Source organism: Empidonax traillii, unplaced genomic scaffold, assembly GCF_003031625.1.
Source record: "Empidonax traillii isolate 1590-97213 ecotype Southwest subspecies unplaced genomic scaffold, ASM303162v1 scaffold968:size590757, whole genome shotgun sequence".
In the NCBI taxonomy this organism is placed as follows: domain Eukaryota; kingdom Metazoa; phylum Chordata; class Aves; order Passeriformes; family Tyrannidae; genus Empidonax; species Empidonax traillii.
This window is the reverse complement of record NW_020956161.1, coordinates 294,817-312,079: the sequence shown is the minus strand read 5'-3', so window position 1 is coordinate 312,079 and position 17,263 is coordinate 294,817. Positions and strand designations below refer to the sequence as shown.

The 17,263-nt window shown below is 38.4% G+C and overlaps 1 protein-coding gene across 1 annotated transcript in view; it reads left to right on the top strand.

Moving 5' to 3' along the window:
- Positions 1-17,263, top strand: part of LOC114067798 (membrane-associated guanylate kinase, WW and PDZ domain-containing protein 2-like) — a gene marked incomplete at its 5' end in the record, with an annotated part of 514,387 nt that overhangs the window by 255,331 nt on the left and 241,793 nt on the right. The window contains 2 exons of the mRNA XM_027903479.1: positions 7,480-7,695; positions 16,330-16,543. Coding sequence (XP_027759280.1) covers positions 7,480-7,695; positions 16,330-16,543 — 430 coding nt within the window. The remainder of the gene's footprint in view (positions 1-7,479; positions 7,696-16,329; positions 16,544-17,263) is intronic.

Genomic DNA, 17,263 nt, shown 5'->3' with positions numbered 1-17,263 from the left:
CAATAAAGACATTTCATAAGATGGCAATTAATTTGACATATGTCCATGGCAAAGTGATGTGTGAGTACAGTGAAGTGAAAGCCCAGTGACACTACCTGATTGGCTCGTGGAGGTCCACAGACACTGCATTTAAGAATTCCCTCCTGTCTTTGACATCTATTGAACACAGTGGAACGCGATGCTCAAGGAGGTTGTGGAATCGCCGTCCCTGGAAGTCTTCGAAAAACTTATAGTTGTGGCACTTAGAGACACGGTTTAGTGGTGAGCATGGAAGTGCTGGGCTAACAGGTGGATCTGATGAACTTAGAGGTCTTTTCCAATCTTAATGATTCCAGGATTCTAATACCAAATCCTTCATAGGAGATGTCTGCAATCCATTCACCTGGGATACGCTGATCATAAAAATTGAACACAAAGTTTGAATGAACCACATATGGTCTTATCCTGATGGTTATACTGCTAGTGTGTTGGGTATTCCCTAATGCCAAAACCATAGGCTTGCTTTCTTGCTGTCTTCTGGAGCTTGCCAGAAGCCTACACTTAAACTTGCATCCAAAGAATGCACAAGGTGTGGACTCCAGACTGCAGCAAACTTGAGCCTGATGTCCCAGGGCTTGCAGGCTGTGGATCACTGGAGATATTTTTTTAGACAATTCTTGGAAGATGATTGCTTTACTTAATAGTAAATAATTATAGAACTTCAGTTACCATCAGTTAAGTGCTTAAAGCTAGGTAGAATGAATATAGACCATAACAGTTAAGTTGCATGCTTCAAAGCAGGTTAAGGTTAAAAATAAAGACCTTGTTATGAAGAACCCATTGATTTTCATAGAATCATCGAATATTTTTAGTTGTAGGGGACCTTTAATGATCATTTAGTCCAACTCCCTGCAATGAGCAGGGACACCTTCAGTTAGATCAGGTTCCTCAGAGCCTTGTCCGCATTGACCTTGAATGTTTCCAGGGATGGGACATCCATTACCTCTCTGGAAAACCTGTTCTGGTGTTTCACCACCCTCATCGTGAAAAATGTTGTCCTTATTATTTAGTTTAAAACCACTGGTCCTTTCCTATTGCAATGGGTCTTCCTAAAAAGTCATCCTTCTTATAAGACCACCTACCGAAAGGCCACAGTAAGGTCTCCCTGGAGCCTTCTCTTCTCCAGGCTGAAAAAACCCAATTCCCTCAGCCTGTCCTCATAGGAGCGGTGCATCATTTTTGTGTCCCTCCTCTGGGCTTGCTGCAATAGGTTTATATTTTCTTATGCCTGGGACCTCAGACATGGGCACAGCGCACCAGGTGGGGTCTCACCAAAGTGGAGCAGAGGGGCAGGATCACCTCTCTTGACCTGCTGACTTGGATGCAGACCAGGACGCAATTGTCTTTCTGGGCTGCAAGTGCACATTGCCAGGTCATGGCAACTTTTATCCACCAGCACCCCTGAGTCCTTCTCCGCAGGGCTGCTCTTGACCTGTTCATCCCCCAGCCTGTTTGATACAAGTGGTTTGCCCTGACTCAGGTGCAGCACCTTGCACTTGGCCTTGTTGAACCTTATGAGATTCCCATGGGCCCACTTCTTGAGCTTGTCCATGTCCCTTTGGATGGCATCCTTTCTCTCAAACATGTCAGCTGAACCACACAGCTTGGTTTCATCTGCAAGCTTGCTGATGAGTGCACTCAGTCCCACTGGTGATGACACTGATGAAGATATTAAACAGTATTGGTCCCAGTATGGACCCCTCAGGGACACCACTTGTCACTGATCTTCATCTGGACACTGGTTATAAACCAACATAGATTATGAACAGTTGCTTCTTGTTGTATGCAATAGGCTTCTACTAATAAACAAATGCACCCAACTTGTTTTAATTAAATAATAAAATATTCACATTTGTTCGCATTATTATTTAAATTAAAAATTAAGCAAGTTTCTCCCTAAAACTCTGTATACCATTGCAATCCATTAAATTTCAATATGTATTTGTTTGTGAACTATTAAAATATCAAATGTAACTCAAATCTAGACAACAATAAGACTTTAGAGTACTTTCCCCTTAATTTATTAGCAATAGTGAGTTATCACAAAAACAAACATGAAGATCTTTAACATTCATTATAACATTTGCAGTTATTTTTGTTCTCATAACTGAAAAATAAGGTTTATCTTTCATTTCCTAGAGTTGTGGCTGACTCATACAATTTTGACTGATACTTCAGCAATTCAAAGTTGTATAAACAGTAAAGACAGATCAATCTAAATGAGGGTGTTGAATAAGCAGAAGCAGGTTTATATTTGTAGCTGGGTATTGTTTCATCCCACTCTAAAAATAAGCATGAAAAGGAATGTTTATCCGCTCTGGGCTCAGAATGTGGATAATACCATAGTTGGAAATATTCATACTAAAAGCTTTTGGCTCTCATTTTCTGTCCGATTGTTCATTCTCACTATAATTTCCTAATTCCTCAGCACCACTTTAACTTTTCATAACACATTTTTAAACTAGACTTCTTAGTATCTTAGGTGAGATAAGGAAGCTTCAGGAGAGGACACCGTCAACAATAACCCCCTTCCTCCACAGCCTGATGGCTCAGGCTGGCTGCTCCCAGGAGCTAAAGGTGCACATCCTCCTCCACAGCCTGAGGTGCAGACCTGGCACAAAGCCCTTGCTCTCCCTTCTCTGTCCAGAAGGATGGCAAGTGGATGTGTCCACTCTGTGCTGCATTTTGACTCTTTCCCCACAGAAGGGTACAGGAACTAAGAAAGCCAGGCAGGGGGAAATGCATGTAGGTCACAGTCCCTGCAATGAAGCACAAAGTAGAGCACATGATGGGAGACACATTTATAACTGTGCCCAGTAATTGGGATCACTGCGTGTCAAGCACATCACTATAGTGACTGTCAGTAGGTCTGACATTTCAGTGTGATGATTTTTCTGCTTCTTTGCTAGCACCCAAATACTTTGTCTTTTTTTCTGCCACAAAGCAAGTTAAGGTATTGCTTCACCATCAAACACTTTATCGATAAAATAGAAGTCTTGCTACTTGCTAGGTGAGATCAGGTTCAGGGAAAAAAAAAAATAAAAAGGCTGTTTTGTCCTCCTTATTTTCCCTTTTTTTCTGCTTGTAAGTTTTTGACTTCCTGAACCGTTCTCTGTCATCAGATATAACCTCCCCAATAGTTGTCTGACTTCCTCCTTGCACGATTAGGTAGACCTTTTCAGACAGTTTAGGGGTGGCAAGGGATGCTTGGTAATTGTATCTGTGCCGTGGCTTCCAAGCTGCTTTTGGCAGCGAAGTCCGATAGGTTAGGGTAGATCATCTTCAGTGTTCAGCTGCACTCAGAACCAGGTGGAGGCACTGAGGCAATCAGAAACAGCAGCCACATAGATTAAGCAGTGTTTTTTCTGCACTACCTGACTGCATGAAGGCTTTGATTCAGGTCCAGCTCAAAGAACTTAGCTAAAGCTCTGCTGGATTAAATCGACCTCTTGACTCTGAGCTGGGGTGGCAGATGAGAATACACACTTTTTTTAAAGTACAACAAGAAGGCCTCTGAGTAATACAGTGGCTGCACTTAGTCAAATCAAGGGAAATTGTAGCCCCATACTCTGCCTCTATTTACTGCCCCTCGGTAGTTATTAAGGCATAAAATACAAGAAGAGGGAAGGCGTGCAGAGTTACATTCTGCACTCCACCAATCTGATTGTATGGAATTCTTGATTCAGAATTTGCACCTTTACATTTAATAGGCTTTCATGGTCTTTTTTTTCTTCTATGATTTTGTATAATTGCTTTTTGACTGTGTTTATGATATTGGCATTATCTGGCAGTGAATGCCACTATTCTCTTATGCTGTGTGAAAAAAACCCAACACTTCTTTTGCTTGTTTTAAACCTCCTAATTTCATTGGGCATCCTCTTGTTCTCATGTAGCGAGAAGCCAAGCGTCCATTCACTGATTTCCTAGGCACTTTCCCAGGGTTCTCCTGTTTTTATACATATCTGCCATATCCTCCTTCAGTTGTCCCACTTCCAAGCTGAAAACTCCAAATCAATTTAAGTAGTTCCAAGCTTTAATTGCCCTTCGTTAGTTCCCCCATGTAATTTTTGAGAGGCAAGTACCAGAACAGCAGGCAGTATACAAAAGAGAGGGTACTATGTGGTTTTGTCTAGTGCTATAAAGGTGTTGTCTGGTTTGTGCTCCATTCATTTTTTAAAAAATTCCAACTGCGGGTGGTTTTGACTGCTAACGAGCATGGAATTCATGTTTGGTTTTAGTAGGCTTCCTTTTTTTACTTTTTTTTTAAATAATTTCTTCTTTAAAATTAACCACATTTGAAATTATTTATTTGGTGTGCCTTTTGTACCTCCAGGACTGTGAATTTCAGTACCTTATGATCAGTGTTTCAACAGTAACCTCTTGAACCAGCCCTGGTCTTGCTTAGGCAATGTGAAAAAGAGCTGTTTTTATCAGAGATTTTCCAAATATCATGGTAACAAAAGTTATGATGTTTAAACATTTAGTCCCTCCATTATGCCTAGATATGACATTTGTGAAGGTTTTATGAGAGGGTCTCCCATTAGCTCTAATGTTCTAAGTCTTAAGTAAGGAATTTCAAGACACTGAGAATCTCTTCATGATAAAACATACAGTTTACATTGATTCTAATTTTTTTGTAATGTAGCATTGCTCCTTCATTGAAGTGGCTGGGTCTCTCATCCTCTTTATTCATCTGTTGGAACTGTATGGATTCTTTTAATAATTTTTTATGATGCACTGATTGTATGAGTATCTGTGGACTAGTTTCTTGGTTTTATTTGCACTTTTAATGCATGTTTTTGAATTAAGGATAGGTAGATCTATAGGTAGGTAGCAAATAATAATGCAAAACTGACTTTTAAATCAGTTACTGTGTGGTTACTGGATCATAAACCATATAACGTTAGGTTAGAGGATAGAAGTTGTAAATTATATTGCATTTTTAGTTCAAAATTGAATGAGTTAATTCCTCTTTGGCTCCTAATCTTACATATGTATTTTTTTCTTATATTTTTATATATGTGACATTCACAGATTTTTTTTTTTTTGTGAATTTTATCTCAGTCTCCCACTAATACATACAGTCAGTCAAAGTGAAAAAGTGTTTAATATTTAAAAATAGAATGAGAGTGTCCTTCATTTAAAACATCTCATCTACTATTCAGGATATTAGCATTACTGCTAATTACTACTGCCCTCGATTTTGTATGACCATGGCAAAACTAAGAACAAAGGGAAAAAGCCAAGGTACTGCACTTTTAGTTTCAGTTTGTGTCACACTGGTACCATATCCCTGGGATATATGTGCTGATATTTATGGAATCACTGGAAATCAGTGCGTATGTCAAAGGTTTTGTGAAGTTTAGGGCATCTGTGGCAGTGACTGAGACTCGTAAAATGGCTTAGACCACAGAGTTCTTTTAATTGAGGAGTCCTGTTTTCAAAATATGCGATATTTCAGACATGCACTCTCACCAATAAAGGTAACATGTTTCTAAAGCAACAGAAAAGTAGGCTTCCAACTGAGCGCTGCCTCCAAGGCGTTGGTTTTCAGGTACTGTGAAAACACCTTGCCCTGTCAGAGCTTAGAAGTTTGACTGTGGCCAGATCTGATTTTGACATATTTTGGAGGTACAGTTTTGTGAGTGGATCAATGTACATTTCCTTTCCTCCCCTTAGACTCCAAATCCTGCTCCCCTGCTTTAAGCCTGGCAGTCAGAGAGAGCTCCTGCAGACTGGGGGAGGTCTCATCACAGGCAGCCCCATAGAGGCACATCTCAATGCCCTTCTGGGGCTCTGGGTTAAACCTGCTGCCATTTCATAAAATCCAAAGAAAATCTTCAGCAACTCAAAGTTTCATTCCGCTGACCCTAAGCCCAGAGTGAATGTGAGGGCCACGTGACACAATAAATTTTTCTAGTCTATTACAATTACAAAAATATCTGTTATGAACATTGTTTTGCTAAACCGCTGTGAAAAATTCACAGAGTATTCAGTAGTTGCAAGGCTGCTTAATTGCTTAGCTGTTTTGAGATGGTCATGTGGCTGAACCTTCTAAGTTATTGGAAATACAGAGGAATGCAAGTATCAGTAATAATGTTTGCTCTACCTGCAAGATGTATTTTTTGATGGTTTACTGTGAAGGTATAACCTAGGCATTTATTCTTGTCATGCCCATATGTGGTTAAAAAAATTTTTGTCAGGTGCTACTGCAATTTGATTGTGCTGAAGACCTAAACTGTGGGATAAGAAATTAAAAAATGGTCATACAGTCTACAGATATTTTCAGAAATTTAATATCCCTGCACAGGTGCTTTTTTTCCTTGGAAAAGTTTCTCAAACATCGACAGTATTTTTAGTTTCCCATAATAACTACTGTAAATCTACTTGAAAAGCATCGTGTTCACTGCCCTTCAAAGCAACTTAGAGATGAAAAAAGATAACTGCATAAATAGCAGGTTTTCATCTTTGTCTTGTATTACTATTTATGTTTTTTTTCTAGAAAGCACATGCTTTTTAAAGTATTTTTATTTAATTATGTTACTATTTTATTTTTAATCATACTTTTGTTGACAAATTTGCTGTATCAGTAAAAAACGAATTTTGAGATCAGATGTGCTAGAAATGCAAACATACAGATATTGATACATAACACGAAACCATGGTCCATCTAATATAATAATCCTTCTGACAGAAAGTAGATGACTTTCTGAAAGAAGTTGCCAGAAATTTCATGAGAGACAAGTAGAGGGTAATCTGTCAGCCACCTTAAGTCTTCTCAGAATTCCTTAGTACTTTGAGATAATGTTAAGCCCTAAAGCATAAGGTTTCAACTTTCTTTGAAAATATATTAGCATTAACTATTACAAATTTTGAGCTCATGAATAGCAAAAATTTGACAAATATGAAAACCGAGATAGTTCAAACATTACTGCAAACTGAAAATCTCTGAATCATTGAATGATTATTTACTTTCTAGGCAGGCAAAATAATTTGAGGGAGTGAAAATGACACAACATAGTGAATAGTCAATATTTTTATAATCATTTTGATCCTTCAGAAACTCTTGTTTCGTGGCATAAATGTTGTAAAATTAATTTGTCCTAACTAATGATTTGAAATAAGAGAACAGCTCTGGTATGCTACCTATTTGTAAGGTATTTGGATGAGAGGAATGTAAATTTAGCCTTTTAAAGGAAGTGTTATTATGATAGATACCTGTGAGTGTGATTTGATCACTAGTGGTACCACCAAGAAAATTAATTACCACTTCATGAAAGGTAAATATTCAATTTCACAGAAAATATTCTGTACTAATCTTTATAATAGCTGATAAGCCAGATCTTACCTCACACAATCCATTAATCTAAGACAAAAGAAGCATCATCAGCATATGTATTTCTGCAATCCTATGTGTTATTCCTTTTCTTTTCTTTCCAGACAACTATTACGGCACTCCAAAGCCTCCAGCAGAACCAGCTCCGCTGCTGTTAAATGTGACAGACCAGATCCTCCCAGGTGCCACTCCCGGGGCTGAAGGCAAACGTAAAAGGAATAAGTCTGTGAGCAATATGGAGAAGACAGGCATTGAACCACCAGAGGAGGAAGAGGAAGAAAGACCTGTGGTCAATGGAAATGACGTGACAGTAACACCAGGTCTGTTCTTCCTTCTTACTTTGCAGTGCCTTTCTGTTATTCACAGAGTCCTCAGTTACCTCCTTCTGCAGTGAGAATATGCATGTTCAGGTAAGGATGTTCTTGCAAGAGTGAAAGCCAGGAATTCTGAATAATAGGATCTCTCTCAAGTCTAAACCAAATTTCTTAACCTCTATTTTGGGGAGTCATCTCACTTACCTCAGGTACTGTAAGGATTTCTGTCTCTTAACTAGTCCCTTTGAACCCTCTTTATAGACCAAAGAGAAAACCACCTACTCTTTGAAGGTGGTTTATGTGATTAGATTTTGTGTTTTAGACTTCTAGGTTAGGAAATCAATCACAAGTGCCTGTTTCTCTCTGTTGACTATAGAGGGAGTCTGGAGAACTGTAATTTGGTCAAATGAATGAAGTCTCTGTTTCAGGTCTACTTGTTCTCAAATTGTGATTACTCACAAGATTGTTCACCACATTATGAAGTGAACTTTTGTAAATTGTTTTGAAATCTTAGCAATACTGTGGATTAGTAAAGTCATCACATTAACAAACTTGTGGCAGTTCCGGTGAAACTTAGCCAGCAATACTACCAGGAGGACCCTTTTCAGCAATGTTTCAGAGCCTGCATAAACCTGATAAGGGTTTCAGATGTGTAGTCCTAAAAGACAGCTCTTCCTCTACCCCTTGGATCATAGTGATTCAGAAAAAAAAAAAGGGCATTCAGTGTACTGAGTGGTATCCCAAAAGAGAACACTTCAGCCTTCTCTGAAGCAGGTAATCAACTTCCCCCTCAACGTTTCAGCAAGGCAGTGTTTTACAGTACTTAATAAGTTTTATTCTGAAATAGCATTTAAGAAAATATTTTGTTGTTGTTCAAATAGAAGATTTAAGAATTCAGACTTTTATATCTCTCTGAGAAATAACTCTGAATCCTTGTAGGTGAAATTAGAAATTTAGAAACAGGTTATTGAAGTAGAAGTCTGTAGTGACAATCATATGGATGAGAAGATAAAATGAAATACTGTGAGTTCTCTAAATGTATAGGTTACTGTGAAACAAAATATCCATTACCTAATCTTCCAAGCACTGTAAAAGGATTTTCATACTGCAGAGTCTCTACATATACCTTTTTTCCTCCTACTGCCTTACAAAGTATATCAAGTTTAATATCTTCTCATCGAGGATGTATGTGCCACATTTGTTTCTGTAGCTGTTACCTAACATTACACATAAGGGAAAATCCCTGCACAGAACCCATCCCCATCTAGCAGGAGGGTGTCAGGCAGCAGTGGGGTGAGTGGGTCTGGTTCTTCCCCTCAGCTCTCCAAAGGGCTGCAGTATTGCTCCCTGGCCACTGCCATCACATGCTGTAAGAGCCTTGCTCATCCCTTCCACATGACATTGCACCTGTTGGCATTGCTCTGGCGCTTAATGCTTTTCCTACATATCTAAGCAGGAAAGGATGAAGCCCAGAGATCCTTACATAAAACATCAGCACTGCCTCTGTTGCCAGGATACTTCCACAGTGAAAGAGGCAAAGGCAGGATTTGGTCTCTGATGTGTATTGTAGAAATCATTAGAAAGATCATTTTTTGTAGTTATTGAAAATGTGCCACATAACAGACCATTGCTGAGGAGCAATTTCCAGGACAATGTGTTTCAGCTCCAACTGGATCAAGGCATTGTTTACCTGCTTTTTTCCTTGCATTCTACACCTATAATTTGCTTCTCCCAGGCGAATGAGCTATGTGAGCTGTGACTAGGCGGCACCCAAGTAGCAGGCACTTCTGTGCTGTTACCAAATTAAGTATATGAGCATGGGCGTTAGACAGCCCCTCCTCCTCCCCTTCCTCGCTCCCCCAGAGCAATTCCTGTCGGTGTGGCCAGCAGAACAAGCAGTGCCTGTGTGTTGGCTCTCATGGTTTCATAAGCAGGGTTTTGTTGTTCAGATACACTGATTGAGGACTTTGGGGATTGTAGCAAAGCAGCTCTGTACATACATGCTGTGTTGCCCTTGTTGGGCAGTGTGGCTCCCACAGACCCTGTTGCTGCAGTCATTTTCTCTGTGAGCTGACAGAGGCTTACCTGCCTCTAAAATGTGAGTGCATTTGTAGTTTGTCTTTGAACAATCAGGAAAACCAGAATATTTTAATTAATTTATTTATTTTTAAACTCTTGGTGGAGGAAGCAATCTAGGTCTTGTACAGAAACAGCAAAGGCGGGGTATTTGTTATTTCCAATTCTTTTAGAAAGTGTGTTCTATTATAAATACTTCACTTCTAACAGGAGGCTTTTATTAACTAAAGGACTCTTGGGACATCTGAAACATTGACACATTTTTAAAGATGCTCAGCAACTTAATGGCTTATTAATTGCATATCTGAGTCTGTCAACTCAAAGGACCACTGTAACACCTAGGACTACTAAGTTGAAATAGTAACAGATTTAAGATGATTCTGAAGAAACCCATCTTTATCAGATCAATTAAATGACATCTTTCTGCTTTTGGTCTGAGTTTTCAGACAACTTTTCAGCATCTATTAACATAATCTGTGTGTCTGTTGAGCTTTATCAATTTTTCATTGTTACCTTCCACATGCCTTGCTTCCTGTCCATCAAATTTCCCTCAGACAGTTGTATATGGACAAACTGGCCATAATTGTCTTGTTGGTAATTTGTCCTGCCAAATGTTCTAATTTTTCTAATTTTTGTCACCTGTTCTCAGCCCAGAACCTACCTGGAATCTTTCTCAGTGCTTCAGGATGGGGCTTTTGGCCATTTAGGATGTAGCACTCTTAGTCCTTCATCACGGATCATGTTCTCTCAGGACAAAATAGTGTCATTTGGGAGATGGGATTTATCTTATCCAGCTTTAGTAAATTGTATGCCTAAATGCTTTTTTTTTTCAGTTGTTTGTCTCTGCTCTCCTGACATAAAGCAAGGAGGAAGAGGCAATTCCAAAGAGTGAGAGAGCATAGCTGTTTTAGATACCCATTTTGGGGGATCACCTCTACAATTTAGAATGATTAATTCAGCCTACAGATACAGAGGAGCCTAGCTGGTTAAATGTAAATCAAGAATCTCACTATTTGTCAGGAGGGAAATGCAAGAGACATAGTCTCTAGATCTGCTGTTAAGATGGCCAAGTCTGGAGTTAGCACTGGATTTCTTATACTTAGTGTAATTGCCCACATTACTGGGTGAGACATCTTGCACCTGAGAAGCCTTTCCTGATGGACAGTGTTCAAATGAATGATTTCTGCAAAACTAATGCTTTGACAAAAGAGGTAAAAAGAGTCTCGGTCAAATTGCAGCCTGCAACTCGTCAGACATTCAGTTTTTTACTGCTGTTGCTGTGTCTGCAGAGAATTAAGTCAGTCTCCTTCACAACCTGCATCATGCTTTGACACCGTGTTGGTCATGTCACATTTGCTTTCTGCTTCTGACTGATGAAGTATTTATCATGTAAACTCCAGAAGAATCACTCTAACCTTGAAGGCATGCTTATGTATGCGCGTCATTCTGACATTACTTGAGCAATGATAAGTTGCACCCAGAGAATAAAGTTCTGTCAGGCTCAAATTAATTGAGGGGTAAGATATGACATAAAGTTTCAAAATTATCACTCCAGACCTTAGGAGGATAAGGAAACAGAAGACTATAGCCCCAGTGCCATCAATCACCTGCAAGGTGTACTAGTCCCAAGCAACAAGTTGAGTTTATTCTTTTATTATTACACCGCAAAGACAGCCAGAGGCATGAAAACAACATACACGGATTCCAAGAGCCCTGAGAATTTAAAACATACAAAAGCTGGTATCCATTGATTTATTTTTCTGTTCTAAATGTGTTCTTTAAACCCAGATTATCACAGGTAGGTCACGACCTGTGACCCACAGAATACCCTGTGCTTACTCAGTCTCCATGACTGCTGTCTTCCTTTCCCATGTCAGCTCCTGGTTCTCCCTGTGTCAGAAGTCAGTGGGAGCAGTGCCTCCTTGCAAAGCGCCACCCACTCAGGAGTAAGGCTACAGCTCTGTGGGAATGGGAGCAGCTCCAAGGCTGCAGAGTGGTGTCCTCACAAGAAAATACATGCACATATACTGGCAAACATAAGTTAAACTATTCTTGTATCCAGCATTTATTTAAAATGGATGGACTCTTTCCTGTCCAGAATTTAACACATTAGTCATTTGATATAATAAGAGTATGAAGAGCTGAAATATTTGTATTCAAAACTGCCGAAAGCACCACATAAGTTACCATTTAATAGTGTTTCCTTTATCTTTTTTCTCTGCTGATATTACTTAGGTCATCTGAGTGGTCCTTCCGAAAGAAGAAGATATGTTTTCAAACATCACTTTGTGAATAATCTGCAGCATTAAAATAAAGGAATAAAGAGACAATGTCCTCTTACATGTTTATATGGCAATTTCAAGAATTAGACTGTAACAAAAAAGAAACAGTTTAAAGTGCACACGACAGCATTGATGATGGCTCAAATGCTGAGACTATCACAACATGACTAACAGTTATTTTTTTTTAAATGGTCACCATATTGTCTATGAACTGCATAGAGAACATGTCATATCAAACAGTAATATTATAACTGCTGGTATTTGGAGCTGGGTACTACAGAGATTAAATTGTGGTATTTAATGATAAATGCTTTTTTTTAACATACACATGAACTTGTTCTCAAAGGGCTTTGTATTCCATACATACAATAGCTTACTTGTGCTTTATTGATGTCTATTCTGTCACTTCCCAGGACACTCACTCTTGAGAAACTGTGTTAATCTGATTTTGAAAACTGGACCATGTAATCTGTTTTGTAGTGAGACAGAAGCTCCAGTAGGCTATTCTACTTGACATAAAATCCATTGATTGCTTTTTCATAGTGACAAAAATACTTCTGGACTCATATTATGGTACCATTTTAGGATCTTTTTTATACTGTATATTGTCCGAAGGTAAATATTTGTGCTCACAGTGCATTACTGTACTATTTCATACTTTTTTTTGTACATTAAAGACAATGCTAGTTTTCAATCAGAACTTGGTTGCTTTTTTTAATCAAATCAGGCATTATATATTAGCATATATACTAATATATATGTGCATATATATATGTCTGTAGTATACATACTACAGTATATACTAGCATATTAGCAGAAAGAAAAACATTAAGATGAATATCTACCTTTCCTGGAGTATGATAGATACATAGAAGATAAGATGACACCACAGGGCTGTATTCCAGATAAGTGTGATTAGTTTGTCCACTGTGTAAAGCTTACAGTTATTAAATGGCATTAGGCAATTCCACCTTAATAGCTTGGGGTTTAGTCATCATGATGCCTTCTCCATTATCAAAGTAAGTTATTAAAAGATAATGATCCCAGTAATTAATTATTCATGAGATCGGCTTTAAAATAATTATATTTCAAGTTGTTAAATAAGCAAATGTTTCCTTTTTTTTCCCTGCTGTATTTTGATAGCAATCTCTGGTCTTAGAAAAGCTCAGAATATTTTTTCCTAATCCTCAAGGTTTAATTTTCCTTTTTTTTTTCTGTCATCATGAGGGCTGGGATTTGTTTATATAGTTATTGAAAGAAAACCAAGAATCTGACCTCTTCAGACCTGTTGAAAATAAGCATTTGAGGAAGAACACATATTAAAGATATCATGGTAAAATCCCAAGATACTGCAGTGTCACCACATCTATGGTTCTGTCAGACCAATTGGCTGATCAATAGTCATTGTGTGTGGTGCACCTGTGCTCCAAATGTATTTGTTCTGCTGTGGTCTTATCTACCACGGGGTCTTATGTCTTGTATTCACTTTATTCCGTACATCTCCCTTCCTGTAGCAGAAAAGTGGTCAAGACTGCAGGCAGCCACAGGAATATAACTCACAGATCTGTTCATGGTGCTTCGAACAGATGAGGACTTACTTTTGCTTTGCAGAGATAAGAACAAAACAACCAAAAATTTATCAGCAATTACACTGTCGTATTCTCAGGGGAAGTGGAGATCATATATTGTGTCTACTTCGCAGAAAACTTTCATATATTTGAAAATGCTTTCACTATCCATCAATCTTTTCTTCTCAAGACTAAAACCACCTGGTTTTCGATCTTGCCATGCTTCCAATATTTTTTTGGCTTGGCTAGTTGGTTCATTTTTGTTTTCTTTCTTTTCTTGTCTGTCATCTGAGCTGTTTCCTATCTTTCTTGTCATGAAATTCTTGAAACTGCGCACAGGACTCTTGATTAAACTTTCCTGTAGCTAAAGGCGGAAGGACCTGTATTACATATGTCCTGGCTATTATGATGCTTGTTTTTCTTTTACAATAGTATCATTATTGATTGAAGATCAATCCCTCACATATCCCCATACCTCACTTATATTTTCACTAGGAATTCTGCCTGGGCATTTACTCCCTATCCTGTATTTTTGCAGTGATTGTGGAATTTCACACCAGGTAGGTGCCCCGTATTTTGGAAAGCCAAGGTGAGTCAGGGAGTGGTAGATAAGGAGAAGGGGACTCCAGCTCTCTGGAATCCTGCTGCTCTGTTGCGGGATGGAATTAAGAAAAAATTGCATTTGTGTCTCTTGCAAATTTATTTCTTCCCACAGACAGATTCATGTTCCCAAACAGCATAAAATTATTGTAATACCACATAGTTCGAGTTATGATTTAGCAGCGCGAGCTGCATGTGGATGTAGAGCTATAGATCATCACCCTTTTCAAGACTGGATCTCTTTGTTTCTTTTCATGTTATAGTGAAAGGTTATAAGCATCAGTGTCAAAAGTCTTTTTTTAAGATCATGAAAGCTCTATGTACTATTTCTCTCCAGGAAGCAGCACCTGTTACTCTGTCATGAAAAGAAAAAAGATTAGTTTAACACAATTTCTTTCTGAAAAGTCTTGGCAAATATTTATGACCTCTGAAGAGTTTGCATGTAGGTGATTTGATTGCTGATTGCAACCCTTCTGGGAATTTAAAGAGAAAGATGTGAAGTTACAGTTTCATGGGTCTTCCTCCTCCATTTTTACAAAAAGGCCTAATTGAGTAAATTATTTCAAAGAATCTTAGGTATTCAGAAAGTAAGCATATAAAACTACCTAAAACCTAAATCATAGGTACTTTGCTGAAATCAGGACTGGGTCTGTCCTTTCTGTTCCTTTTTCCCCTGAAGTCTCAAAGGTTTATTTTAGCCATGAGTCTACCACTGTGGTTCTCTCTGTACCCTGAGTTTCATTTCACCCAGCTCTGCCAATTGAGTATGGCTATTTCATCGAAGTTTTACCTGACCTGTTCTCTGCCCACTCTACTCCGTGTTCTTTAGCCCTGCTGCTGTTGTTAATTATATTAGTCATTTAATCACAGGTGATTTTTTTTGCAGTAGTGACTGAGGCAAAAAGAGCACTAATTGCCTTGGGATTTTTTATGCGTCATAAACTATTAGCTTTCCTTCCTTCCCACATAGAAAAATAAGTCTGCCTTTGCTATTATTATATCATTATTATTATTATGCTTACAGAAAATGTTGATATTACCCCTATTGTCCCTGAATGTATCCCACTTTATAGACTTACTGGTCCTTTTTACTATTAGATGCCCATGTTGTTTTTCTGTGTTCATCCTTAACAATTTAATCTGGTTTTCACTTTTGTACTATTCTTTCTCAAGTATACCACCATTGAAAAGTCATGGCTTAATCAAAATTTTCTCTGATTATACTTACTATTTTTGTTTTTCATTAGAACAATTTGTACTTGCACTCTTACTATTGTTTATTTAATTGTTATCAGTTCTTCTAAATTTTTTATCTCTTACCATTGCTATCTATAACATCAAATTTATTGATTCTGTTGATTTATTAAAATCTGGGCTTTTTAAAACTGTTTTTGTTAATTTTTTGTTGCTCTTCTTTCTTGCTGTTGTAAGCATCACTAATTAGAACATTTCACCCAAGTTGTCCTCCACCTCCTATATGTTTCACGCAGGTATCTGCATAGTTCTTTGCTCTGGGTACACCATTACTTCATTTAATAAATTGTCATCTTCTTGAACTTTATTTTGGACTGCTTTGTTGACATGTTGAAGCATTTGGCATTGGCTGTGGGAAACTAAGCTTCCCACAGATTATATCAGTAATGAAATCACAACCACTTTTCTATATGGTTAATATATTGCTGTAAGTTGATGGATGCCATTGATTTTTTTGGTATGTGGACATAAATGAAGTAATTAGTCCATATACTTTTTTCTTGTAGTAAAACAGCAGGGTACTTGTTTTATATGTATATAGTTAAAAAGTTAAGGCATGAGATAGTAACGCTGCTGGATATGAAGCTGCCTTCTGCTCAGTGCTTACTGCTAGTCTGGAAGGACTCCTAAGACAGAATGAGCCAGAACTCTTTATTAGTTTCTTGTTTCAGTTTGGTTTTATTGCCTTGTTTTCTTTTATTGTGTTCCAGATAAAAATGCACCATCAGAGGGGCCCTTGTGTGTAAACCCAACAGAATTTTTCTCTTTCTTTCAAGACTTGCAGTTCACAGTCTTGCACCCAGTAAATTCTTCACCATTAATTTGGATATCCGAAAGCCATAATTTTTCTTCTCTTGTAGAATCAAGTGAACATGAAGAGAAGAGTACAGCTGTCTCAGGTGAGGCATCTTCTCCTCAGCCTTGTCCTGCACCAGGATATAGTCAGCCTGAAGAAGCAAAGGAGGATATGGATGTAACAAAACAGACCAAACCTGAAGAGAATGATGACTTGGGCCCACTGCCTGATAACTGGGAAATGGCTTATACAGAAAAGGGGGAAGTCTACTTTATTGAGTAAGTCTTATTTCTTCTCCTTCTAATGGCTGTAGTGTATTTAACTGGGCAGGAAAATGGTTTGTATGGTGAAGTGGAGCATTGCACACCTTCTCATTAAAACAGCAGGAATGTTCTGGCTGTCAAGGCTCCTGGGGGCTGGTGACAATGCCTGCATTAGTTATTTATATTGAAACCTGCTGGTTTTTAAGATAGGTAACTGGTCTGCTTGCTTTGATGGCAGCAGTTGAAGTTGTTGTTTCTTCTGTTGAAAGCAAAGCTTTTATCCTTTTCTGGTGCTTATGGAAAAGTCACACAGTTGCTGGGTTTGTCCTTCCATCTGTGGACAGAGGTGGAGATGGTGGAGCTTTTTGCCAATTAAAGGAAACAAAGATGGGTAGACTAAAAACTAGCTAGTAAACAGTAGAGGGAGACCATGCTATATTTAGAAATAGTAAATAAACGAGTGGACTATAAGGAGTATTATGTGTGAAAGCTTTTTCCTGTTGGTAAACTATACATACCTGTTGCTAATTAGTCAACTCATTGAAGAAATGGATATGACAGTTCTTTATTCTCTAAGTGCTCTCATTAATCTATTAGAGAGTGTCCAAAGTGGGGAAACAACATTGGTGAAGAGTCTGGAGGGGTCTGTTCAGCCTGGAGAAGGCCAAGGGGAGACCTCACTGCAGTTACAACTTCCTCATGAGGGGAAGTGGAGGGCCAGGCACTGATATCTTC